Source organism: Aquila chrysaetos, chromosome 8 (genome assembly GCF_900496995.4).
Source record: "Aquila chrysaetos chrysaetos chromosome 8, bAquChr1.4, whole genome shotgun sequence".
Taxonomy (NCBI): Eukaryota; Metazoa; Chordata; class Aves; order Accipitriformes; family Accipitridae; genus Aquila; species Aquila chrysaetos.
Window position 1 is genome coordinate 6,057,387 of NC_044011.1, and position 25,649 is coordinate 6,083,035.

General features: G+C 49.0%; 2 protein-coding genes across 4 annotated transcripts; one reads left to right on the top strand and one right to left on the bottom strand.

Annotated features, from left to right (window-relative positions):
• Positions 1 to 391: 391 nt before the first annotated feature.
• Positions 392 to 13,714, bottom strand: DBF4B (DBF4 zinc finger B). 3 transcript variants are annotated; one of them, XM_030022660.2, is made up of 11 exons: positions 13,358 to 13,714; positions 10,554 to 10,745; positions 9,412 to 9,462; positions 8,819 to 8,888; positions 7,799 to 7,869; positions 7,175 to 7,211; positions 5,129 to 5,174; positions 4,138 to 4,254; positions 3,769 to 3,895; positions 2,983 to 3,092; positions 392 to 2,396 (listed from the first exon to the last, which is right to left on the bottom strand). In XM_030022660.2, exons 1-11 carry the CDS (start codon positions 13,466 to 13,468, stop codon positions 995 to 997), a joined length of 2,334 nt encoding a protein of 777 aa, XP_029878520.1. In that variant the 5' UTR covers positions 13,469 to 13,714; the 3' UTR covers positions 392 to 994. The 3 variants fall into 3 exon arrangements, with proteins under 3 accessions (XP_029878520.1, XP_029878523.1, XP_029878522.1); XM_030022662.2 differs by having other exon boundaries at positions 393 to 2,396; positions 5,129 to 5,171; XM_030022663.2 differs by lacking the exon at positions 13,358 to 13,714 and having other exon boundaries at positions 10,473 to 10,685.
• Positions 13,715 to 13,801: 87 nt separating this feature from the next.
• CCDC43 (coiled-coil domain containing 43) lies at positions 13,802 to 25,255 on the top strand. The gene is made up of 5 exons (XM_030022664.1): positions 13,802 to 14,014; positions 19,347 to 19,434; positions 21,653 to 21,788; positions 22,461 to 22,519; positions 23,746 to 25,255. Exons 1-5 carry the CDS (start codon positions 13,838 to 13,840, stop codon positions 23,931 to 23,933), a joined length of 648 nt encoding a protein of 215 aa, XP_029878524.1. The 5' UTR covers positions 13,802 to 13,837; the 3' UTR covers positions 23,934 to 25,255.
• The last annotated feature ends 394 nt before the right edge of the window (positions 25,256 to 25,649 follow it).

Below are 25,649 nucleotides of genomic sequence, written 5' to 3' on the forward strand. Positions count from 1 at the left end.
TGTCCTTCAAGAAGTGACAACCTCAGCCTCCTCTTGGCAAGGCCAGCCCAGCCCAGCCTCCATGATCTCTCCTTGGCCCCATGCCCAGGCGAGGTCCATAGTCTCCAATGAGTGCTCTTCAGTTTCTCCACATCCCTCTTTACCTGGGGCCACCCCACACATGGCCACCACTGCGCTGGGTACGACAGCTTCCCACAGCCTGCTGATCACATTCCTAGGACAAACCACACATGGGGTGATGTTATGTGACCAGAGCCACTGCTGCCCTGCATTCAGCCTGGTACCCACCACCATCTACACATCCTTTCCAGCAAGGCTTCTGCCCAGTCATCACCTAGCCTCTACTGATGGGATATTTCACAAGATTTTGAGTTGGTTATGCTTAGGTCACCAGCCAAGTTTTACCCAGTGTACAGCCGAGCAGGATCTCATCTTCCATTTTATTTCAAAGTTTAAAAGTTTGCTAAAAAACCCCCAACTTAGTACCAGTTACAAACATCCGTAAATACTCAAAGACATCCAACAAACCCCCAAATCACGTGAACACAGATCTCACCCACAGGGCTCCCCTCCCCACTGTCTCTGCACCTCCAAGGACTGGGTGAGAGGAGGAACAGGTCATGCTGTCAATCTGGAAGGGCAAAGAGCATATTCCTGCTGAAGAGATACTTCCAGAGAAAGACTATCTTGTCAGCAGCCCACTGAGGAGTTAAAGAAGGAAGCTATTGGCTCTAAACATTACCAGCACTGAGGAGGGAAGATTCCAGTCCCTCTCACAGCCAAGGACAGTGAAACCACCTCATCACCCATCAGTTCCCAACAGGAGAGCTGCCCAGGTTGTCTGCGGTGTCTGGAGACCACCATGCAGCCAACAGTCCTCGCTCTGGTTCTCGGCTGTACCTCCTGGTCCTGACAGGGAGGGTGGCTTGTTAAATTCCTTTCCAGCCACTTCACAGCTCCCACTAAGGGCCCAGAGAACAGCCAGGAGGTGGTTTTAGCTAGTCCAGCTGCCAAAAACGGTCTCGAACATGGGGAAAGCGGTTCCTTTTGTCTCTGTGCAGCAGTTCCGGCAGTTCTTGTCCTCTTTGTCTGCCCAGGCAAGCTCTGACTTCTGCTTCAGGACCGAGCAGAGCTGAGACTCATACCCACTGTCCTTTACATTGACATGTGTCCTTTGGAGCAAGTCCCTGTCCACAGACTGAATCCTGCCACCCTGGACACTCGTTAGTGTGGAGAGCAGCTGGATATCCCAGTCTGACTCGGAAGAACTTCTGCTGAAGTCATGATCAGCCTGTGCATTATGTGGAAGAGGCTGAAGGAGCCCAGGGCATGGAGCCTGCTCTTTGCTGTGGCCTGGGAGGTCAGGTAGTTCGGGTGCTATTTTTTGTGCTGCTCTGACACAGAGCAAGCAGCAACATCTGGCTTCAGCCACAGGCAATTTTGGAGAGGGCAACCGGCCAGTAGGACAGCTGGTCTTGCTCATTGTGCTCTCCAGTTCAGGACTATTCACATTTCTGTGTGTGTTTTCATTCTCCCCTCCGAGCTGCTTCCCTTGGGAACTCACATTCATTCTGCTCCAGCCACGCTCGCTGACAGTGCTGGCTGCTGCAGCCTCTGTGGGATCAAAACCCACAGACACAGCTTCAAGGGAACCCAGCTGTGACGCAGGGTCCCCAGGGTTCCCACAGGGGCACAGGTCCAAACCAAGGGAGCTACGAGGTCTGTTGGAGAGCTTTGTGCTTAGGGGCAAGCTGCCAGCCTCCACCACACTGGGCAAGCCTGGCTCAGACATCTGTCCCGCACTCCGTCCACCCATCCCACCATCCACTGGGTTTGTCTGCTTAGACGGAGAGAGGTCACTACCCAGCTCCAGCCTGGGCTTCTTTCCTACCTGGGTGCTCTGTCTGGAGGAAAGCTGGCGTTTCCTGGAGGCAGGCAATGCTTGTGGAAGATGGCCGACAGACCCAAGCACTTGCTGTTTATGAGGTTCAGATGAAGAAGCAATTGCCTCTCCAGCATGAGTGGCTGCTACATGAGTCCTCCAGCCCAGGTCAGGAGCCAAGCCCAAATCTGTATCCCCCACTGCAGACTCCTCTGTGGTGGCAGGCACAGCACAGACCCCTCTGGTGAGTTCTGCTCCAAGAGGCAGCCCCAGAGAGCAGTTCTTAGACAACCCCCCTCCTTCTCTGGGATTACTGACCCTGTCCCTGGGCAGGCAATGGGAACATCCCTTAGTCTTCAGGCCATGATCACGCTCAACATCAATTAACAGTTCCACAGCACCCTGCTCAGACTGCTCCCTTTGCTTTCCCAGCTCCGCTGTCAGCATCTCAATTCCTCCAGTAACTTGTGCTTGAGGCACTAAGCGTTCGTCTGTCAGGCAGGACCGAGGTACCCTGAGAAGAACCATCAGTTAATGCTCACTCTCTAGGCCTAGCAACACCCTCCCCCCAGTGAGATGAAGCGTTTTTTGCAGTGCAGGGTGTTTGAAGCCCTTGCTCAGGAGACAGTAAGAAATTTTAGACCAGTGAGGCTCAGCAAACAGCGATACTGCTGCTGGCAGAGGAGATGGGCAGCACGAGTGCTCTCTCAGCCTTCTCAACAGCCCAGGGCCCAGGCACAGGAGTGCTACAGAACAGCAGGGTTTGTGTCAGATGCTGGGAGAGAAGAGATGGGCTCAGCTGCCCTTTCTAGTTTAAGAGGCACTAGAAGTCCACGGGGAGTTCCCCGAAGCAGAGAAGACACAGAAATGCAAGAAGAACATCTCCCACAGCTCGTCTAAACCTTGCCTGGCAGGCGCCAGGTTGATCCTGCAGTCAGCCACAGCCCTCTGCTCCCTGCTGGCTGATTGCCTGGCACAGGGCATGAGCTAGGGACCAGTACCACAGCAGCACTGAGACTCAGGCCCTGCTCCCATGAGCGTGATCTGTGGCACCATACTGCTTTTCGGCTCCAGGAGTTACCAGACTTGCAAAGACTTACTTGGCTGACTGCTCCACAAAGTTGTTGGTGAGCTGCGAGATGACATGATCCACAGGGGCGTACTGCGAGTCGTCCAGTGCAAACTGCTTGTGCTGGGGGCTCTGGAGATGCTGGAAGGTGGCAGAGGCCCTTTTAGCAACACTTATTCTTTCATGGGAGGGAAATTTGCAGTAACAGCCACTTCCCACAGCCTAACAGACTAGAGGACGAACAGCCTTTTCACAGAGCTGTTGTTTGGAAGCAGATTTGGGAAACATAGGCAATGCTGTTAACCCCAGTTGCTTACAGTGAGTATTCTGTTCACATAGACACCTGCTGATGAGAAGGCTGTGTCTATATCTAACAGCAGCCTACAGCTTTCCCCAGCAGCTAGTAAAAACGCAAACTCCAAATACAGTCTATCACTAAAGGCTGGGCTCTGAAAGCCACATTGTTTGCCATCTTCCAGGAGATAAAAACCCTCTTCCCACCTTTTTAATCAGCCTGTGCCCCCTGACTGCTCTGGAATAGGCTTCTCACCTTACAGATCAGGTAGCGGGATGATCCTGAGGCTCTCCTAGCCCCAGAGATGAGCATGTCATGCTCCAATCTTCAAAACCATTGTTTGCACAGACCAGAAGTTCAGAGCACAGCTATACTATGGCTTTCATCTATGAGGCTGATCCTATGAGATACCACGATTCATACTGATCGGTTCATACTGATAATGGGCACATCATGATTAACTAAGCTGCTGAGTGGCCCCTGTAACTTTCGCAAGGAACCAGGTCCCAGGGGAGCCTTTACCTTCTGCAGCTCTTCAAAGGTCTCTTGGCAGCACTCACAAAATCCCCTCTTTTTCTTTGGCACAGTGACTGGTGTGGACTGGGGGGTCTTCTCCCCCTCGCTGCGCATCGGACAGCCCTCCACACCCCTGCAAGGTAATAGCAAAGATCTTCCCTGCCCTCACTTGACAGCATCAGCAGGTACCCAGCTGCCTGCGTAAGGGCCAGGGAGGCAGTGCTGCCTTTTATAACTACAGCTGTTTAACCCAGAACAGGGCTCCTCTCACCTGCACCCAGAAGGCAAGTGATTCTCTAAATTCCAGGAACCAGCAGAGCAGCAGTTAGCAGAGAAGTTGGGTTAAAAACTTGCACAGAAGGAGCTACAACCTACCTGGCTTTGCAAGAATTCGAGAGGCTTTTCAGAGGCTCAAATGGGCTGGAGCTTTTGGGTGCCAGGAAATTCAGGTTGGGAAAGCTTTTGAACTGGTGATGGAAGGGTCGGAATTGCCTGAAAGCAGCAGATCAGGACATCAGACTTCTAGCAGTGATAGCATGGTTAGAGAGCTGTCCCCCCCTCAGAGGAGCTCAAGGTGCTGTCTCATTTATGATGGGATACTGGCCATCGCTGTCCTTTCATTTGGCTGTTCCAGAGATTTCCCATTTCCCACTGGAAGTCCTAAACCTGATTCCCAGTAACAGCACTGATGGGGGGGATGTTTTGGACAGAAGGCAGGCTTGTCTGCTCAGGTAGAAACCCACCTTTTGCCCCCAAGGCACATCAGCAGCAGCCAGTGCAGTATTTTCAGCTACACAGCAGCATGGGGAAGTTTTGGTTCCCAGACGACATCTCCCTCTTCACACTTTATTGCACGCAGCAAGTAAAACCTAATATTTGACTCTGCAACTGCCTTAAATGTTGTCTTCAGAATAATTAATTAATGCTCTGGACACCGTTAGAGTTACAGAGTTGTTAGAAACACCACAGAGATCAGATCCCCTTGTGCTGGATGCTGTAATCAAGTTACAGGCCCTGACCTCATGTGTTTCAATCTCTTTCCTCATTTCAGAGGGCTCAAGCAGATTAAGTGACCTGCCAAGGATCACAAACAGAATCCGAGCAAGGAAGTAAACTCTGTTGTCAAGTCTCGTTTAACACCTTCCCCCCCCGCCCCCGACATATGAGCCACCTAGATTGTTTCTCTATACTCCGTTTGCCTCCCTCCAGGAGAGTGTCAACTTCCCTGCAACAGGGTCTTCAAAGAAGCCACACTTTGCCTTGCGGACAGAATATTCACTGCAAATAAAACCAGTAAAGGACTCCTTCCATGGGAGCCCCTGAAGTTTTAAGGCGAAGGTGTGATATTTAGAAAGACCTCATTTACCTGCTCTGGTCTTCAACCTTCAGAAAAGGAGGCTTCAATTTTCCTGCTTGAAAGAAAGCTGGTTAGAAGTTGCCCTGGCCATATTCCCTACTTATTCATTCATCCCCCAACAAAATTGGGCTACAGAGCCAAGCTCATCAGTACTTCTGACACCCACAAATGTCAAGTGATGGCTAAGAGCAGCCAAAACAGCTCTTTGGGTAATCTACAACTCCCACCTCTGGAGTATTCAGTAGGGTGACCAAACCCTAGAGGCAGCCCAACCGTGGACTGTTTCCGCCTTTAAAGAACATCCAACTAAGCCCTTTGCATCTTTAATGTCTACTCAGTCTTATCAGCCAGTGGCCTAAGCCCAAGCCTCCAATTCTGATTTGAATCCTAAAAACTGTCACACATCCTCAACACAACATGCCGCCAAGCACGAGAGATGAGTTTATAAGAAAGAAATTGCAGCAGCAGTCGCACAAGCACAGAGCTCTGCATCAACCCTTCCAGCACCTTTTTCTCCATTTACCTTTACACACCAGCCTGGAGTTCAGAACGGCTCAGGCCAGGATAGTTAAGTCAAAGCAGTAAGAGCTGCTGGAGACAAACCAACATGCTACATAGCCAAGCCTAGCACGAGAACTCTACTCAAGAGCAATATCTGGCCTTTGCTTAGTCCCTGAGGAGGGCAAACAGCAGCTATGCTTCCTGCAGAGGCATAATGGAGTATAGGGAGTAGAGGCATAAGGGAGTAGAAGAAAGCCTCAGCAGTGCATTCAGGAAAAGGTTTTCAGAGCCAAGCTGGGAGAAGAGGCTACCAGGTCCCTCCTGTCTCACAGGTATGTTCAACTCACAAGTGATAATATTATGCTCAGCCTGAAAATCTGAGTACAGATCTGGTTAAGAAACAAATAAACACCAAGGTATTCCCACAGGGCATCTGCTTGACCCTGAAACCAAACCTCTTGTGCCTCCCTTGTTGCCTCTGAAGGGCAGTGTTTTGTTTTCTTGTGTTCGCGGCACTCAGTGCTATCTTCTCCAAAGAAATTTTAAGCTCATCCTCCAGAAAGGCTGAGTCCACCTGTCCTCACCAGTTAGATCCTTGAGCCTCATCCTGAACCTGCATCAAATGTGCTGTTATGTCACTAAAGTAGCTATTTAAGTACAGGATCAATTTTTCCGTGTAAATGCTGCCACATGCTTAGCACTTCTGAAAGCAAGGCCATGTTTAGGGCCCTAGATAAAACTCAGACTGGTGCGCAGGTCCTGAGCTCTCATGGCAGAGTGCTGAACAGTGACAAACGGTTCAGCTGTCACAAGTCCCCAGGCATGGTTCAGAGTGTGCCACAAAGAGCTCTGAGCCTGCAGCAGACGATCTGCCTTATCCGACAGCTCTTTGAGCCTTTTTTCACCACCTTCCCCCCCCAAACTGGAAAATAATCTTCCAAGTGTCACACACAGAATCCAGGTTTGGGTCTGCTCTGAGATATTACTGAGTGTTCACCCTCCAAGGAGCAAAGTCAAACAAGTCACAAATTAACTTACGTCACTGGTGCCAATCTCAGTACCACAATTGCCTCTTGTCTAATTGCAGATGAGAATCTGGTTTTTCCCCCCCTCCCTCCTCTTTTGGAAGTGTTATCCCTAGATTGGTGTCTCAGCAGTACATTTCAGCCTAACAGAAGTGAGTGGGTTGTGAGGAACACGCTCTCCTCTGTAGGATGCATTATTCTTCGAAACTTCGTTTGAGCCAGTGGATTCAATGTGCAGTGCCAGCAGCACAGTTCTCAGGTGCCTCGGGATTCTGGGAGCTGCTCTGCAAACAGTTTATGGGATTTTTAAAAACACTGCCTGAAATCAAAGGCATAACATCCTCAGCTGTATTAGCAGGCTGCAGCTAGACTCAGACAAGGAGTTACAAAACCCATTCAAGAGAAACAGCCTTAACACTTGGCATATTTTGGATTGCTGAAGTTTCAGATGGATTTTCAAATTCTAAACAAGGCTTCTTCAAGCAGCTCCACATCTGAGTGTAAATAGGATCACAACTTCCAGGCCTACCTTTGCGACATTTTGATCCTGATGCAAGGCATTTTGCCTAAAGGAAAGAGTGACATATTTAGTATGGGAACCAGAACAGGCAGAACTGTAATTACTGATCCCAGAGCAGCAAAGCGAGATTACAGCAGTCTCACCCACCACTTCAGAGCTCCTGCATCAGAGACTATATCACCTCCCCCTGATATTTTGTCTCCCAAGTTACCTAGAGTTAGTTTAAATGCAATATACAGACTGCCACTCTCTGATCTTATACCCTACCTTCTCGCTGACCTCCACAATGCATTAAAAAATACTTCAGAAAGCCAGTGTACTAGTCACATATGATCTTCGTTTTACCCTTAGTCCCTTAAAGTCAAAATCAGTATTACCTAAGCTACAGATGATGTTGATAACTAACAGCTGCCTCATTCTCATCTGGTTTTACCTCCAGTTTATAACAGGAAAAAGCCTTTGAATTTTGTCATCTCCATCAATAAACAGAAGCACCAGATTGCCCAGTGTTGGATGAAAACCTAGGAGATCACCCTGCTTACTAGCCCATCAGCACTAGAGGAGCTAGAAGGACTGCTTAGAGCTACCGAGGGATCCTGAGCACCTCAGATTGGCTGGAGTTCAGTCAGTTACCTCTGTCTTCTGGCACCGTTTCCTTGCTCCCAAGGTGGCACGCAACAGCTGTTGAGTGTATGACAACATTTCTGCACAGGTGGGATGTCAAAGAGCCATAGCTCAACAAGAGAAGGTGAGCTGTTCCCCTCCACCGACTGCAGCACAAGTATAACTCCCCACCCTCACTGGGGAAAGGCACGTAGCACCTGAGCCTGCCATCCCCTGGCAGAGCGTCACCAATACACAGTTAATTTGCCCAAGAAGGCGGCAAGAAAGAGTGCTTTGAGGGATGGAACCCCGTTTTGCTCTTCTGCAGAGCTGAAGGCTAGCTTCAAGCCTCTGCAGAAACAAGACACCATTAGGAATTTTGCAGCATGCAGACCAGACCCCGGCATTAGACAGCCCTGACAGGCTTGCAACACTGCTGCGGTTCAGCAGAGCTGGCTGCTCAGGAACATGTAATAGCAGTGGCTGCCTCCATCATGCACCCAGACAAGCTCAGCCACGGCTGTATGTCACTGTCATTGCACACTCAGGAACCTTTTACTCCAGACCTATTATTAGAATCAGAGTTTCACCATCTGTCTTTCTCGTCACCCTCTCCCCATTCATCACTGAGACGGGAAGCGCCTTCCAGCACAGATCCTCAAACATCAGCACTTCCTAATTAAAAATGACCAAATCCTGCCATTTCCATGATCTGTACTTCTAGGTCAATTAGTAAAAATGGTCTTTTTGGAACAAATTAATGCACTGACCAAGCTATTAACATTTTCTAATATTACAGCCTCGGTATACTACAACATACTTTGTTTGCTATTGTAAATGCGACAGTAGCGTGTTCTATACGTACAAGTTAATCTGGTTTTTGAAGGGCAGACCTAGCTAGCCATGGCCAGGAGGGCATCAGTCAAGTACCAGGTATTGCTTGCAATTTCTTCCTTCTCCTGTACCACACTTGCTACATTACTTCTGCTCCACCTGTCTCAAAAATCACTAATTACCAACAGCTAAATTTCAGCCTACAGAGAAGGATACCATCCACGTGCAAGACCTGGACTCCCCACAGGCGAGCGTTGGCGAGGATACTGCTGCCACTGCAGGTGTCCTGTACAAACAGAGAGGTTTGGCAAGGTACAGCTCAAAGCAGAGATGGCTGTGTGAGCACACGCAGCTCCAAATCTAGTTTAGAGAGATTTTCCTGTTGCCCAAGTGACAGACCATTGCGTAGCTGTTATTAAAATCAGGGCAGAAAAGCAGAAAAGGTTCGAACTCATGCTTTATCTACCCCAAATTAACAGTAGCATCTAGGTCAAATTTTTAATCTCTGCTATAGCATGAGCTTCTAAGTGGGCACTGAGATTCTTTTGGCCACTTGTGATATTAGTGAAAGGACTCCAGGGGAGCCTTTTGCCCCAGCTATGCAGCTTTAGTTCTTTCTAGGTTAAAAATTCATCTAACAATGGGTCTTGTGTTAATAATTGTCTTGTGTTGAGCACCCATACCAGCCCCAGAATCTGCTCTCTTCAGCAAGCAGAGGCTCTGGAGAAGTGGCTGGCACTAGTTCTGCACTGCTCAGCAGTACTTTGAACATACCCAGCTAGAGAAAAGCCCATCCACATGCTGCTCACCTGATTCTTCATGGCCTTCTGTAGCAGTTCCTTTCCCCTGCTGATCAGGGCCTGCAGAGAAAGCAGCCAAGTACTATGTTATAGCAAAGAGCTACCAGGCAGCAGCAAGCTGAGGACAGCATGGCTGTCCAGTAAGAATGATTTCTAGTGATACCCGCTCTCCACTGGGAAGGGAAGCCTGGCCAAGACTTCATCTCAAAGACAGGAGGACTGAGCATTTCCAGGGAATGCAAACCGCAGAGGCACCCATTAGGTCTACACTAAGCAGCTGTTCAGCCAAGGTTTAGCTTTTACTGAACAGCAGTGAATAATCCAGAGCAAGCCAAGAGGAAGCAGCAACTTAGCTTGGAGTCTCTGCCTGCCGCATCTCAATGGGCTGGCAGGGGTTAGGAACATCCTTGCTAGCCCTTCCTGGGAACAGAGTCTCATTTGCAAGCCAATGATTTCAGCAAATAGGTTAAGCTCTTTGTATGACAAGCGGATAGTGCTGTGAGCAAGGACAGGGGAACAAACACCGTGAGTGAAACCCCTCACATTAGCTCAGGCTTCCCACCTGCCTGGGGTAGTAGGCTCTCCCCAAAGTCACAGCTTCCAGTGGACACCAGCGTTCAACGCAGGACGTTGGAGCTTTGGCCACAAGCACTACTGACCAGAAATCCCAGCCCCGGCAGGGTGAACAGGACTTAGAGAAATCCCTTCTGGCAAGCTGTCCTTGTAGATCTCCTCCCAAGGCAATGGCCTTGCCCTACCTGTGAGCCCACATCCAGAGCCTGCAACGGTTTTATCTTTTCTACATTTCTCTGGCTTTTCTAGACACACCTCTGCATCAGAACAATTGCCCATTCTGTTGGGAAGCCAGCTAAACCCTCTATTTCCTCTGCCATTTGAGCAGATATCCTTGTTTACTAGCTCAAAGCTGTGACATGCACATTTGAACAGACAATGATACTCAGATATAAGGAGCATTGGTATGAATATGAACAGCCAGACCAGGGGTAAAAAAAAACCAACAACCAAACACCACCACACAACATGCTTGCTCAGAGCAGGAACAAGTTTACCTTCCAACACTGGTCTCAGGTTCTACTCTATAGATCCCTCGGGCCAAACTTTGAGGTGGCCTAAACCTTAATAGCTCTTACAGTGTCCGGTGGCTTCTGGTGAGGTCTGGTATTGTTCCCTTTGGAGGTAGAAGGCATTGGGCTCATGGCTTTTGCATCTTCTGAAGTCATGCTGCTCTGCTTCTCAGTCTGAGTCCTGGCTTTGTCTCGTTTAGCTTCTTTGTTGCTAGAAACCACGTAGCTGATTTCTTTGCTTAGGAAGCTTTCGGTCACCTGCAGGAAGAGACAGAACAGAGCAGCTCTGAAACTGTCCAACTCTGAGCTGAAAGAGTCCTGCTAAACAAGAACTACTGTCTTTAGCTTAACCCCTGCCACACAATTAAGGGGCTGCTGAAAGCACTCATCTCTACAAGTAGTTCCTTCTTCCATTCCTTACTGCTGTCTCCCAGAAGGAGAGGGGATCCTATGATGCACAGAGAGTGCATGCCCTAGGGATACACTGCAAATAATCACCAGAACCTTCACATTGAGACTTCCATGATGCTGTCTACCGTTACCTACTCCTCAAGCAATGGTTTCAGAAAAAAGCAATAGCTGAGAGAAAGGCCCTGGACATCATGCATCAGTGTGAAAGAGCTCTGTTCTCAGGAGAACAGAACACATTTTAGCAAAATAAAGTAGAAAGTGAACAGCTGGACAAGAAGCTCCACACAGAACAGGGCAGTAGGGAACTAGAAAGCTGAAACACATACACACACCTTTGCACAGATGCTAGAAGTCCAAGGAAGAGGTGGAAAACCAAAATCTGGGATACTAACAGTAGGCTTATCAGAAACTCAACAGAAGGCAGACAGTCATGGGGCACTAACACGAGGGTATGAAGCCCACAGAAAGACAAAGATCTGAGCAGTCTGAAATCATGGCTACTGAACAAGCTGGTTCTGCTGTGTTACAGAATCCCTGTGGATCGAGATCCCAGATCCACCTGTGTGAAGTACCACACATGACACTGCAGGCTGCCCTGCAATAGTGACTTGTGTTAGGGGAGATCAAGGGGGCTGCAGGCACAGAGGAGAGTAAATCAAAATCTCCCCATTGAAATAACACTCCAGGGTGTTACCACCCCTACCTCAAAGCTAACTTCAAGACACCACATGCAAGCCCAAGGCCATAAGATGCCCTTAACTTGGTCCTGAACAACACACAGGACCTGGGTTTGGATATCACTACCGAAGAGCACAGATGGTGGCCGTGGTATAATTGAATTCAGTATCTCCACAGGAGCAAGAGGAATGAGAACTCCACTCCCGGTGGGCTGCATTTCAGAGAGGGAAGTGACCTGAGACGATGTTTGATAAGAAACTAGAGGGACAGTCAAAAGGCTAAAATTATTTCCAAATAATGTGGCAGCTACTTAGAGAAATAACTGACTGCTGGGAGCAAGCAGTTCTCAGACTTGAAGATGTACAGCTAAATAAGAGATACTATGAAGACAGTGTCCCTGAGTGTTGACGGCACATCCAGGGGAGGACAGAAAGAAATCAGCAAGTTCAGCATGAAGGTGCAATTAAAAAAGGGAAAAAAGTGCAAGTCAGCTTCCCCACATCTTTACAGCCAAAACATGATCCAGAGATAGAGTAGCAACAAGAACTAAATGAAGATTTTACACCTGTGTGTAGCATTGAAGGATTTAAGGAAGTTTTGCGGGGCACATAAGAAATCCACCTCAGAGAGATTAAACGGTCTGGAAACAAATAGCAACAACTATAAGGACGAAACTGTACCTAGGAGTCATCAGGAAACTGAAATATGAAACTGATGAATGACCAGCTGCTGGGTACAACCCCTGTCCTCAGTTCCAGCCCAGGTGACTAAAGCAATGCTACTTTTTGAAAGGGCTTGGGAGAGGATATACAGAATTGGTGAGCAATATGAGCACCAAGGAAATCTGGAGAGGCCATGAAGAATGCCATATGGATGCACCCAAACAACAGCTCCACAGGGGGAAGGGTCCAGATGGCTTTTCTGGGAAAGCCATAAGAAAAAGCACACAGCTCCATGACAAAAGAGACTTGGCTGGCATTACCCTATTTCCAGAAACATTTGGAAGTCCCATAGCTTCCCTAAAAAATTAGGCTGCCACAGGCTATTGTAAGGGATGAGGGAGAACCTGGCAACCAGTTACCACTGCCCAGAAGGTGCTCCCCATGACCAGGCAACCAGTTATCACTGACTGGAAGATGCTCCCATCACCAGATGACCAGTTAGTACCTTGGAAGGAACTCCCATCACCACAGAACCAGTTACCACCTGCCCGGGACATGCCCCCATGTCCAGGCAACCAGTTGCCATCCACTGGAAGGTGCTCCCAGGACCAAGCACCCAGTTACCCCTAACTGGAAGTCACTCCCACAGTCAGGCAACTAGTTACCACCGTCTGGAAAGCGCTCCCATGGCCGGGCAACCAGTTGCCACCAACTGGAAGGCAGGGGCAAGCAGTTTTCGTAGCAGCTAGTCACAAGTGGGACCGTGCTGCCCAACGACACCGTGAGGGGTCCAGAAAGAGCCAGCAGCGAGGCGGCGGGGAGCAGCGAGGGGAGGAAGGCGGCAGGCGATGGAGGGCGGCCTCCTTCCCCCAGGGGCTCCCCGGCTGTGAGGTGAGGCCGGGCGCCCACCGGGGACCGGGAAGGGGAGCCGGGCGGTTGCTTCACGAAGCCAAATTGAACACCGGGAGCAACGAGGGAAAACGGCAAGCCATTAAAACAGGAGAGCAGACAGAGAAACGGAGCGAGATCGGAGGCGGGGGCCGCCTCGGTCCCCCAGGCACCCGGCGGAGGCGGCCCCGGGAGCGAGGGGAGGCCCCAGGAGCCGCCGCGGCCGCTCACCCCGCCGAGGCGCCGGATGACCTCCGCCAGCTCCCGCGCACTCCGCCCGCTCGGCAGGTCGAGGTAGAAGGACTTCCCGCGGAGCGGCCGGGGGGCGGCCGGGCCCGCCATGGCGCCCTGGCGGGGAGGCGCCGCCGCCGTTTAAATTCCCGCCCCGCCCCTAACGGCGGCGGCGCTACGGCGGCCGCGCAGGGACACGCCGCTAGCCGAGAAGGCGGCGCAGCGCGTTCGCCGCTCCTGGGGGGGAGGAACGGGGCCGCTCGGGGCGGCTGGGGCGCGGCCACGGGCACCGGCGAGCTGCCCCGCCGGGTACCACCGCTCTCTGTCTGCGGGCACGGACGAACCGATCGCTTGAGCTCCTCCGCTCTCCCGCCGGCGCCGCCATAAGTTTGTCCTCCGCGGCCACCGTCGCGCCTTCCACCCCCCGTTCTCCGCGGGAGGCCGCGCGCGCATGCGCGGCGGAGGCGGTGCGGCTCCAAGATGGCGGCGCCCGGTGGGGAGGTGGCGGATGGTTTCGCGGCCTGGCTGGCGGCGCGGCTGGAGGCGCTGGGCCTCGACCGCGCCGTCTACGGTGCCTACATCCAGGGGCTGCTCCGCGAGGAGGAGAGCGACGAGGAGCGGCTGGAGGCGCTGCGCGGTGTTCTGGCCGCCTGCCTGGTGAGGGACGGGGCGGGGGGTTCCCCTGGGTGGCGGCCGGGCCGCGCCGCCCGGGGTGAGGGGCTGGTTCCGGCGGGTGTTGCCGCCCGGTCCGCACCGCTGAGCTTTCCGTCTCCCCGCTGGGACTGCCCCACGCCGCCGGGAGGCGACGGGCGGCCGCGGCCTCGCTGGGCCCGGAGAACCGCGGGGGACGCGCGGGAGTCGCTCCCCTGAAGCCCTGGGGCGGCTAACCGCCTTCCCCGGGGGGGTCCCCAACACCTCCGGGGGTCCTCCTGGGCTCTTCAGGTGTTCGGAGTTTCGGGGGTTTTGTTTGCTCGGGAGAGGGGTTTGTGCCGGTTTTGAGACTGATGGGAAACTTTGGCAGCCGCTGTGGAGCGTGGCTGTTCGTGTGGGGGAAGAAAAGGGTCGGTTTTTGTTTGTGCGGAGGGCACAGGGTTCAGCCTGCCAGCTGAGTGGCTAAGTGTGGTGTAAGAGCTGATTTTTAACGACAAATCCTTTAGAGTGGCTCACCGGTAGCTGTGTTAGATGCTGGTTGCTGTCCAGCAGATCTTGTTCCTCGCAGCACGGTGTTGTTTTCCAGGAGTCAGGCCCTTGCGTCAGGCTGGAGCTGGAGTCTGTCTCCCAGCTGGGACAGAGATTAACCATGCTGTCAGCCATGTGTGGGCAGAGGCTTGCTTCTCCCCCCACCCCTGAAACTTCTGGGAGAGAGTTAGGAGAGTGCAGAAAAGAATTTCTCTTCAGTAGTTATCTTTTTTGGGGAGCTGTAGGGTTTTTACAGTATCTGTATCTCAGACTGTTGCATAAATGGATGTTTTGTAGTGTAAAACGTTAATAGTGAGTGCATGCTGCTGTTGATTAACAGTCTGCTCAATAGCTGTTGCTGACTTCCTCCCAAAACGTCTGTATAGGAGCACAAACCCAAAGGGACTTGGTTGTTATAATCAGCTTTTTGTTATCATAGGTAACTATATCACGTAATTCCTTCTGTTCACTGACTGCATGCCATTTTAAATTGGTTTTCCTAAAAGACAGAGCACCTCTTTGCTGCCTTCCACCATCCCTTCCCCACCCTGGGGCACCAGCAGTAAGTAAAAGAAGCGTAACTGCAGTAGTGTAGCTTTGTGCCTAAAATAATAGGAGAAGCAAATGGTGCATCCTGCTGGTGTCAGGGGCAGAGCAAAATGTCTTTGGAAAATGCTGTTCTAAAATAGCTGAGGTTAATTAACTTGCCTTCATTTCACCACCAAAGGCAGAACCTGTGTCTGATCCTTGACCACACCGGTTGCAGACTCACAAGCCTGAGGTGGGCCTTGCCTTTCACTGTGCCTGCTCCTTCCGAGCTCTGAGGTACGTAGTGCGGTGGTTGTCCCTTGCCCCGCAGCAGGCTGCGTTATGTTCTGATATTTCCTCTTTTCTCTTTAGTGCTCAGTTACCCTTCTTGTGTGCTGCCACATGGTTTGAGAACCAGTGCAGGGTTTTTGTGTTCATCGAGTTCTGGGCTGTCTTTATCCTGTATGTGTTGTACCACAGCCCCCTTTCTTCTCTTCGTTTTCTTCTTTGTGACACAGTCACAGCTGACTTTTGCTTCGTTTGCAGTTTTGAGCTGTTTGATTTTTCTGCAATTCTTGTAAAATGTTTTTGTCTCTTGAACCCTCAAACTTTTTAATTTTTTTTTTTTAGTTGGTGCATTCTTTTTCTTTTATTTGTAGAGACTATGCTTATTTCTGTATTGGCTTTTGAAACAATCTTTTATTTGGTTAATTTGGGGCCTTTCTTGCCAAGTCTTTTATCTTTGTTCTATACACAAATTCCAGGTAATTTTTTCTTTGTTTGTTTTTGACAACCCTCATGAAAATAAATTTCAGGTGACCTCTGCACTCATGCCCATGGTTCCTCAGTCCTGACAATGTAATGCATTAGTTCCCTGAGTTTATTCAGATGTAACCATTTAAAATCAAGAAACTTAGAACTGAGATCTATTTCTGTTCAGGTCTTCTCTTTTAAACCAGACAGAATCTGTCTCCCTTGTATTTTCCATAGTTAATTTTTGTCTGTATTTACTAACGTCTAAACCAACATCATTTCTTGTTTGTTTGGGGAATACTTGATGAAAATATTTGGTAGTTGCATCCTCAGCTCTCTGAACTCCGCCAGTATTAGTAGTGTTTACTCTTATACGTGGGGAACGAATCTCCCAGAGGCACAGAAGTCAGTGCTCTGCTAGAGGTCTCCATCCAGACTGCAGTCAGATGGAAGGGTGCTACAGCAAATACCCCACACTGTGTGGCAGAAGTACTCTTTGCTTCCTTCCATAATGGTTTAGTTTTGCCCAGGCTGCCCCGTTGTGTTTCTTTTCTGTTGCTTCATTCATGTCCATTCACATGCTGTCATCTTTGTCTTTCATTTCTTCCTTTCTCTAGCTCCAAGGCTGTTTTTTCATTGTTTCTGGAATTGCTAGAATATCTCTCACTTTTGTGTCGTTCTCCCCTCATAGGCCTTCCTCCCCCGATACAGAAATACCTGATTTGTTTCTTATTGCTCAAACCCTCGTTAGAAGGTTGTGCAGATCTTCTGCCATTCATTTTCCTTCCCACTTGCTGCCATTCCTTTATCATCACTTGCCTGATTTTCTTCCTTCTGCATACTGAAACCAGGTGCCCAAGGAGTATGTCTCTCCCAGCCTTCTCTCCTGGCTTAATATAAAGTTACTTATTGTTTTGCCAGCCTTGATTCCAGCAGGCCAGTATTTCCTGCATGCAGGGGAGCCCATCCATTGAGGACGATCCTTTTACTATGAGTGTTTCTGGCACTTAAAAACTTTCATGTCTTCCGTGTCCTTGAACCATGCTGATTTTCCTTACCTTTTCATGACTGTGTGTCTGAGGGCTGGAAGGTTCTCTCTGACTGGCACTTCGAATGATGTTTCGGTGCACCTCATCCTCGTTGCTGGTCCACTCATCCAGCACGTGTTCCTGTGAGGATCCCAGTGTCATCTCCTGGTGGGAGTGGGGTCGGTGGCTTCTTCCAGACCTAAACCACCCATTTTCATACCTGATCTTAGCAGATTAGGCATCATCCTGTCCTCTGGATCTACTCTTGTTAAAGGCATGTTGACTTCTTAAAATGGAGTCTGATATCAGTGGGAATTGCAAATCCTTCGTCCTTCTGCTGTTTCTCTGATTGCAGATCACCTCCTCTCTGATTACAGATCACCTCCTCTCACAGCCTTGAATATCCTGTGTGTTTGTTCTTGTAGCATGTCCTCCGCAACCTGGGGACCTTGTTCTGTTGTGTGTACAGCCATGAACTGTGCTCATGATCTGGGTGCTTGGCTGCGTTGTGTGATGGCTGCGTGTGAGTTCTCCTGCTGTCTGCCTGTTACACGCAGAATTTTGTGCTTAGCTGTTGTAGGCTCAGGGTAGGAGGACTTTACTCTGAGTTGCTCTTTATTTGTATTGGAGCAAAAGGTGGGAAGATTTTTGTGTATGTTTTTATCTCCTCGTCTGTCCCACAGTTGTGGAGAACTCAACTTTTCTTGCTGTCCCCCATGCAGGTGAGCTTTGTTCTGCTGGATGGGTAATTGTTTTCAGTGACAATCTGCCCTGGAACTTGAAGGTGCTTTTTTTAGGTACCTAGTGCCCAAATTTTCAAGATGAGGATCCTGAACTTGGTCTCTTTTTGGTGGAAAGTCTGTGTGCAGGGTATTGGTGTGCTTGTCTTTGAAATGCCAATTCCTGCACACCTGGCTGTGAAAGGTGGGGAAAGGGGCAGATGGCGGAGGTCTGGTTTCTACACACCTGTATAAGAAATTCTTTTCTAGGCAGAGTTTATCAGGTTTTCTGCCTGCCAGAGCTAGCTTTTGGCATAGGCAGGGTAGGCGATGGTCAAGGCTGGCAGAACAGCTCTAGTAAGAAGTCGCCATTGCTTTGCTGTTTGATTTGTCCCTGCTTGAGTGCAGTGCTGCTGTCCCAGGAGAGCAGTATGACTGTAAGGATTTGCAGGCAGTGCCCGGATCTAGCCTGAGCATTAATAGCTGCAATGCACTGGCCAGACCTGCCAAGGTGCAGGGGAAGAGGATTTCTCAGTCCCAGCTGGCTCATTCCTCAGGTGTCCCTGGCCACCTAGTTTACATTTGGTATCAGCTCTACTCAAGTGCCTCTGCCTCTCTGCTGCTGGTTTTTCCTAAGCAAACCCCATTTAGTGTTAATGAGCAGAATAAATAAAAAAATGTTGACACTTTCTGCCTGTTTTACACATATGTCTTCCCACTGAAGCGCTCCTGGTTGTAACTCTTCGAAACACTTTTTTTTATCAGGATTGTGTTTCGTGCCTGGATTCAGCTTCTGTACTTCTTCTGAACTTTGAGCTTCTGAACTCACCTATTGGGCAGTTCTTACAGGAATGCTGTGACCGCAAGTGCTGAGATGTGGTAGAGTAGTGTGTCGCCTGTCCTCTGCTGGAACTTGAATTAAGGTGTTGATCAGTCCCCTGAGAAGCTGTACGTAGGCACTGGGCAGAGAGCTAGTTATGGTGGAGCACCACAAGCGAAGGATCTGGTGATGGGAATACCGTCCTGGTGCTGGTTGGGTGCGTTTCCTTTCTCCCTGCAGTTTAGTCTTCCTCAGTAATGAGCAACAGTGTGGATGCATTCCACTGCCACCTCTAGATTGTGTTTAATGCTCCAGGCAGGTCAAGGGGGACAAGAATATCCCTGCTGGTGGGAGGAGATGGTCTATCAGTACCATCAAAGTGGTTTCAGCTCCATACTGGCCCTGACCCATGTTTTATCCAGTCTAGTTTATTTACGTTATTGAGATTGGCTTGGAGGTGGCCTTTGAGTAGCTTCTCTGCAGCCTTGCTCAAGAAGAGAGATGATGCTGAGCAGTAGATTTCTAGAGCAAAGATACCCTGATTGGCTTTCTTCGGTGTTTGTAGGGCTGTTGCACCTACAGAGCTAGCCACTATGAAACCAGTGTGTGTTGTTAGAGCTGTATCGTGAAAAGTAAACCGCTGCGGTGATACGGCATCACCTGGCGTGGTGCAGAGCTGTTGGATGGCAGCCTTGACACCTTGTGTTTGCCTAGCAGGTCAAGGCATTCTCTAGTCCTGAGCTGTGTCAACAAGTAAGTGCATTGCATGACTTGTGTTGTCCCAGGTTAACCAAAGTCCCGTGTATGCATTGAATGAGTAGATGTCGTGTGAAAAGCTGTATCATGAGCTTAATGCTGGGTGTTCGGATTCTTTGCAGCTGGTACTTTTCATATCTGATTCATGCTTGTATAAAGCAGACCAACTTTGTTCCAAGACTGAGAAGTCTCTTTTCCCTTACTAGGAAGAAGATCTCTTAAACGATGTTTGCAGGGAAGTAGTCGAGAAGTGGTCTGAATCTCAGACTGTTGACGCCAAAGAGAAAAAAGAAGGTAGTGTCGCTGCTCGGTGTGTCTTTCCTTGTGGTATGAGTAATTTGCAGGGCCTTCCCAAGATGAGAACTGTGTGTTTGTCCTGTTAGGAGTTAACACCAATGCTGCTAATATGTTTGCAGATCTGACTTGCTTATCATTGCCATTGCTGCTTATTTGCTGTTTTGTCTTGAAATATGAAATGAGGATGAGTAGTTTCACGTTTAGCTGTCCCTAGGATTCTGCTGCTCTTTGGGTTCATAATCCTGCAGAGGAAAAGCTCTCTTTTTTTTTTTCTTCTTTTTTTTTTTTTTCTGTAGGATTTTTTCAATTTCCTTTCGCAAAACACCTAGGGCTTTCTCTCCATTCAATGCTAGCAATGTAGCGATGGCAGCTAGCACTCTGATGGTAGATGCAGTTGTTATGATGTAAAATGCCTATGCTACTTCAGTTTATGCTAGTTTGGAAAGCAGGTGTTGTTAATACAACTACAACTGCACCTATGGAGAGCTGTGCTGTCCCTTCTGCTGCTGCTCACCCCAGTACACATCAGGAAAGCATCCTTATTTTCCTCTTTCAAAATCTTCTCTTAAAACTGTCCTTTTTTTCCATAAATGCTTGTACGGGGGGAAGCTCTGTGAGGCTGCTGCTGCTATACTAATGCTGCTCCTTTCCCAGTCATGTATATAGCCCCACTGTTTCTTTGTACCCTCTCTGAATTCATCCCTCATCTTCAGCTGTTGGCTCGGGAGCGAAGACCTCCGTCTTGTTCTTGTTCATCGGGGGAGGCTTGTTCTGGTCATTGAGCAGAGCTCTGGAGTACAATGAAGTCATATGCTGGAAAGATTTTGCTGGTTTAAGCATACTACATGGATCAATTAGTCATCTTCCAACTGCACGGACCTAACCGTAGCCTGTGACAATGTAACATCCCTTTTGGCTAAATCCTGCTTTTTGTTTGCTTTGCATTTTTTTGTTGGTTCTGGTTGCAAACAGAATATTGTCACCGACTGATGTCATTCTAGAAGTAGTTCTCCCAGTGAGCCCTTATGGTGAGGCCTGTGTTTATATAGTGCTTTTCTTGTCTAAACCTCAGCATTTCACAAATACCACTCACCTCCTCTTTATAGATGAGGTGGCTGAACCACGCAGTGGTTCAGTGGCTTTCCCTGAAAATTCACTGAAGTCTGTCCTTGGCCTAACCTTGCCTCTGGCTGGGGACAGGGAAAAGTTAGGCTATTCTGTGCATTAAATAAAATAAATCTCTCTTTTGGGGACATGTGATTGGAATTGCTGGAACTGCTGCTGGACTCCTCCTGCTCATACCATTGGTTACCTGCAGGGATTTTTCTTACTTGTCACAGAAAGAAGGTAGCAGTATGTGTCTAGGTGGTTAGAAGTGCAAGGATTTAATTATTTCACTGTGGTTCCACAAAAGGATAAATCCCCAATGAAGTCAGAATAACAGAATCCTGAGGATAAGTTATTAACAAACTAAAAAAAATTTGGTGTCAAAACCCGAATGTAATTTTAAGAAATGGGCAGCAGAACTTCCATGTTGAAAGGTTAATCAGCTGTTTGTTTCCCTAGGGAGGTAGAAAAGAAAGAGTATTAAACTCATCAGCCACTTTGGGTTTTCAGAATTTCTATTTGATGTGGTTTTAAGTACGTAGTTAAACAAACATATTTAGCTGCTTTTAACCAGAAGACAATGCAATTGGGAGTAAAATGGATTTTCATTAGCAAGAGTCTTATTATTTCAAAGTTTCATTGTGAAACTTCCCTTGCTCCAGGAAAAATAGCATCTGATCATGGCTGTGCGCAGCACGGGGGAATTCCTCCTTGTGAGGAGAAGCTGGTGTCACATCACCGCATCAGACACCGTGCTGGCCTGAACCATCCCCTCGGTGGCTCTTCAGCAGCTCGGGCTCTCTCAAGTCTGAGACTGAATTCCCCAAAATGGCTGGCTCACTGTGCTCTGTGCGTTGACAGCACCACTAGTGACGTTGTGAGAAGGCTCGTGGGAGGAGGGGAGGGGGTGAGGCTTCTCCCTTTAGCTCTGCGTGTTTGCCCCCAGCGACAGCTGCCTCCCTGCAGATGGGACGCAGCCTGGGACAGTGGGATGGTGCCTTTTGGGGACTGCAGATTTAGGAAGCAGCGGCGTGTGGCATCTCTTAGCTGGGACTTCGCTGCTATGTCTGCAGGGACTGACTGATGCTCTGAGTCTTCTCCTTGCCAGATGAGATCCAAGCCATCGCCAGCATGATGGAGAAGCAGGCCAAGATTGTGGTGAAGCCAAAGGAGGTGTCCCAGGAAGAGAAGCAGAGGAAAGCTGCCCTCCTGGCCCAGTATGCCAATGTGACGGATGAGGAAGAATATCCTTTTCCTGACCCAGTTGAGACTTGGTGCTTTAAAGGACAATGATTATTAAAAATCTCCTAAACCAATGCCCTCCCAGCTTTGCAGTGCCTGGTGGGGAGAACTGGGGAAACTTTTCAGTCTTCCTTCTCCATGATAGAATAACTTCCATGGAAAAAGACATGGAAGCTCCTAGTTTGTGGAGTGCCATAAGCAGATCTCCTTTAAGTATGTTTCTCCGCCATTTCCAACATGTGTTTGGCTGGGTAAGGTTTGCCCAGTCCAGGTGTGTTGCGGAAGAGGAGTGAATCACCTCCTGGTAGCTGTGCACAGTAGTTTATGTATTGAATTTATGTCTTGCTTTCTGGTGAGAAAACTGTGGAAAAGATCCTCTTTAGAGACAGTATGTGTAGAGTGGGAGAATTTAAAGTTAACTCTTCATAGTGCTGAAGAACAAGTTCTTCATTGAAGAGCAAAGTTGAATAGGAGGGAATCGTACCTGGCACTTGAGCAGCAGGAGGGAGCTGAATACGGGGGTTTGTGCTTGCCTGGTCCTTGATTGTCTGCATTAATTTTTAGCTGCTTCCTTGTGGCTTGATAAAATTATTATTTGACATGTTTTGAGTTAAGTGTGACTGTCTAGAGGCACAAGTTAATTACTGATGTCCATATTTCCTTAATTCTCTCACTGGTGAGGATGAACAGGATGGATCGACTGCAACAGCAGTAAATATTGGATCGGAAAAATGTATCCTTTGAATTCTCAATGAGTCGGGCTTTTTGGAAGGAAGGCAACTTCCACGGTGAGCTTCCCATCCATCCTTATCCATGTTGATACTCCCTGTTTCTTGAGGGCCACCTTTTAAGTTTGGTGATTCATTTTTCTTTTCATGTAGCCTGACCTTGCTCATAATGAAAGTTAGAGGTCCATCTGCTCCCTGCCCTGTGTGCACAGCTGAGACTGATCCCATCATTCTCTCTTCTCTCTATTCCTTCCTTCCCTCTTCTACCCTGTCTGAAGCTTCACAGAACATGCTTATTAATAAGGATAATTCTTAATGTTAACTAGTGTCCAGAGAGGTAAATCACATCAGCAATTACTAGAAGTGCAACAGAAACAAAAACTACTGTGAACACTCATAAGGCTGTGGTGCAGCTGAATGTTAATGGTGGACAAGGACCAAGTATCCCATATTTTTCTCAACACAATAATTTGGGACATTCCTTGAGCTCAGCAGCTGGCAGGTTTAAGATGGAAGAAGGTTGACGGTTAGGAGGGAGAGACAGCGGAGGAGACGCCCACTTGCTCTTTCTCATGCTATTCCCAAAGCGTTTTCCACTAGTCACTGCGGGAGGGAGGACACGAGACCGTGGTGATCCTTGGCATGAGCTGCCTCATCCATTCCCATGTCTGCAGTCTTCCTCTGGCCGGGGGGACAGGCGGAGCTGCCCCAGCCAGTGCTGTGCGGCACTGTTCCCACCCCATTAGCTGGGACCGGCTGTTAGGGAGCTACTGGGGTGCCTTGCACCTGCTGGCTGTCAGCTCCCTGTCTCGGGGGTGTCAGCTGTAACCACAGTGTCTGCAGATATATACACATATGTACATGTATGTATATGTAAAAACATACATGTCATATACACAGCTGTCACGAATCCACTTGAGGAAGCTGTGCTGTATGTGTTATTTTTCTTCCCATTAGGTTTGTAGAGGTTTTACGAATTTTTTTTACATATCAGTCTTAAGAACCTGTAGGCAACTTGATTTTTCTAGGAAAAAATCCTTTCCTAGAGAGCATGTATTTACTCTACATGACTTTTCTATTTAGAAAAACAAGCAGAGATTCCTTTTTCTTTCTCCATTCCTCGTTCCCAAATTCCTTACTTGCTTCGCGAGGAAGGTGAAGAGGGGGGTAGAATAAACCAGCCCATGTGTGGCTTCAGCCAGAGCGTTGTCTGCCCTTAACATGCCACCAGCGCTGTTCCGAAACACAAACGTGGAGGATGTCTTGAATGCCAGGAAGCTGGAACGGGAGCTACTGCGAGATGAGTTCCAGAAGAAAAAAGAGCAAGATAAACTCCAGCGAGAGAAGGATAAGCTAGCCAAGCAGGAGCGGAAGGAAAAGGAGAAGAAAAGGACACAAAAAGGCGAGCGGAAGCGATAGCTGGGGTTTTCCAATTGGACTCTCAAGGGATAAAATTAATGACAAATATGGTGTGTGTTTAAAAAGCAGCAGAAATTCTGGGCACGTGGCTGGCGAGTGGTTCTTTGGAAGCGCTTCCTTTTTTCTTTTTTTAAATTTAAAAAAAATTTTTTTTTTTTTTTACATAGCAGAAAAGAAATTTCAAGCACCTCCTAAACTCGAAGCGTGCCATGTGCTTGTGGTGTCAGATGTCCCAGTCGGTTATTGTGGCCAATGTCTGTACCAAAGAACGGTGAAGTGATTATGTCCGTGTCTTTAAATTGATTGATTTTTACTTCTAGCCACTTCAAGCAAAGCAAAACAAGATGTAGGAGAGGGCTTTTAAGCTGGCTGCGTCCTCCTGCCGGCCTTGGTTTGCAGCAACAGCGTGTTAAGATTTGAGAACAGAGCAGAGCCCCTTTCTGACGTGTAATTAAGGACATGCTGCTACAGGGTGAATGTGAATTTATTTACACTAGCCTTGAAAAATGTATTTACAAATACATGTATTTATGCTGCCATGAACAATGCTATGTCTTCGTTCTGGCTGACCTCAGCGAGGGCGAGTGCTGTTTTGCAGCAAGAGAAAGGAAACGTTATGAAATATATATGAGTTGCAGCTACGAGACTGCATCACCCACAGGCTCTTGGTGAGGTAAAGGCTGTGCTGATTTGAGCATCAGCCGCAGCAGTAGCAAATCGGTCGAGTCCTTACACTATTTTAAGACTTCATGCCGGTAGCTGGAAAATGGTGCTCCCCTGATGTTTCATGTGGGTGAACATTGACTGTTATTTCTATGGCAGTTGCCAGGGCGAATGCTTTAATGCAGGCTCAGTGCTGAGTGGCTGTAGGCGACTTGGATGTGCTGGGTTTACAAGCCAGTTGCTCTCACCAGGCACAGCTGCAAGTGGGAGCTGTCTGCGGGGGCTGAATGCTTCTCTTGCCCCAAAGGGCTTGTTACTTGCTGTTTCCAGCCGTTTTCGTGATGGTGTCACCTGCCTCTGGAGAGAACACTAATTTCTGTAAACTGAGTGTGAAGGAGGAGCTGCAGCACTTTCAGGGGCACAGAAGGAACGGGCATGCCTCGCCCCTGTGCTGCTTTGTGCTCTGGCTGTGGTTTGCTGGTGAGGTGCGCTTCTAGCAGCAGGCGGCTCCTGAGCTGCTGGTGGTGCCTGTCCTCATCACCTGCTTTCAGCACTGGTCTGATTAAAGGGTCATGCCTCCTGTTTAATTAGCTGCTGCAAGTGTGAGTATCTAACTGCTTTATCTTTGGACTTGAATAATAAAATTGGTTGGCCAAGAAGTGGGTTCCTCTCTGTCTGTCTAAACATTACAGTTAGCGATTGCGGTGCCTGGTGGTGTGGTGTGGGGGCTCTCCCCCAGCCTGTCCTGTGTCCTCACTTTCCCCTTACCCAGCAGCAGTATTTCTGAGGGCTGACCTGTTGCTGCTGTGGTGCTGGTCCTCATTTATTCACACCTCATTTCCCAAGGCTGCAGTGCCTCCCTTCACCTCTTACCTGGGGCTTTGCAGGGCAGTGAACAAGCTGTGCTTGTCCCCAGGGCTGGGGTGGTGCAGTGGGCCCTGGCTGCAGTGTCACATTTCAGGGTGGTTCAGGCAGCTGCCAGTGTGCAGGATTGCAGCGTGATGGGGAGGTGGGGGGTAGCTGCTGAGGGAGAAGGGTGTTGCAGAACCACTG

Excerpts from the sequence above, each read along its gene's own strand:
- DBF4B (XM_030022660.2), bottom strand. The coding sequence starts at position 13,468 with ATGGCGGGCCCGGCCGCCCCCCGGCCGCTCCGCGGGAAGTCCTTCTAC. Across the intron at positions 5,175-7,174 it reads AGGATCAAAATGTCGCAAAG|CAGGAAAATTGAAGCCTCCT; the intron begins GTAGGCCTGGAA and ends CTTTCTTTCAAG. Across the intron at positions 3,896-4,137 it reads TCGAATTCTTGCAAAGCCAG|GGGTGTGGAGGGCTGTCCGA; the intron begins GTAGGTTGTAGC and ends ATTACCTTGCAG.
- CCDC43 (XM_030022664.1), top strand. The coding sequence starts at position 13,838 with ATGGCGGCGCCCGGTGGGGAGGTGGCGGATGGTTTCGCGGCCTGGCTG. Across the intron at positions 14,015-19,346 it reads GTGTTCTGGCCGCCTGCCTG|GAAGAAGATCTCTTAAACGA; the intron begins GTGAGGGACGGG and ends TTCCCTTACTAG. Across the intron at positions 19,435-21,652 it reads CGCCAAAGAGAAAAAAGAAG|ATGAGATCCAAGCCATCGCC; the intron begins GTAGTGTCGCTG and ends TCTCCTTGCCAG.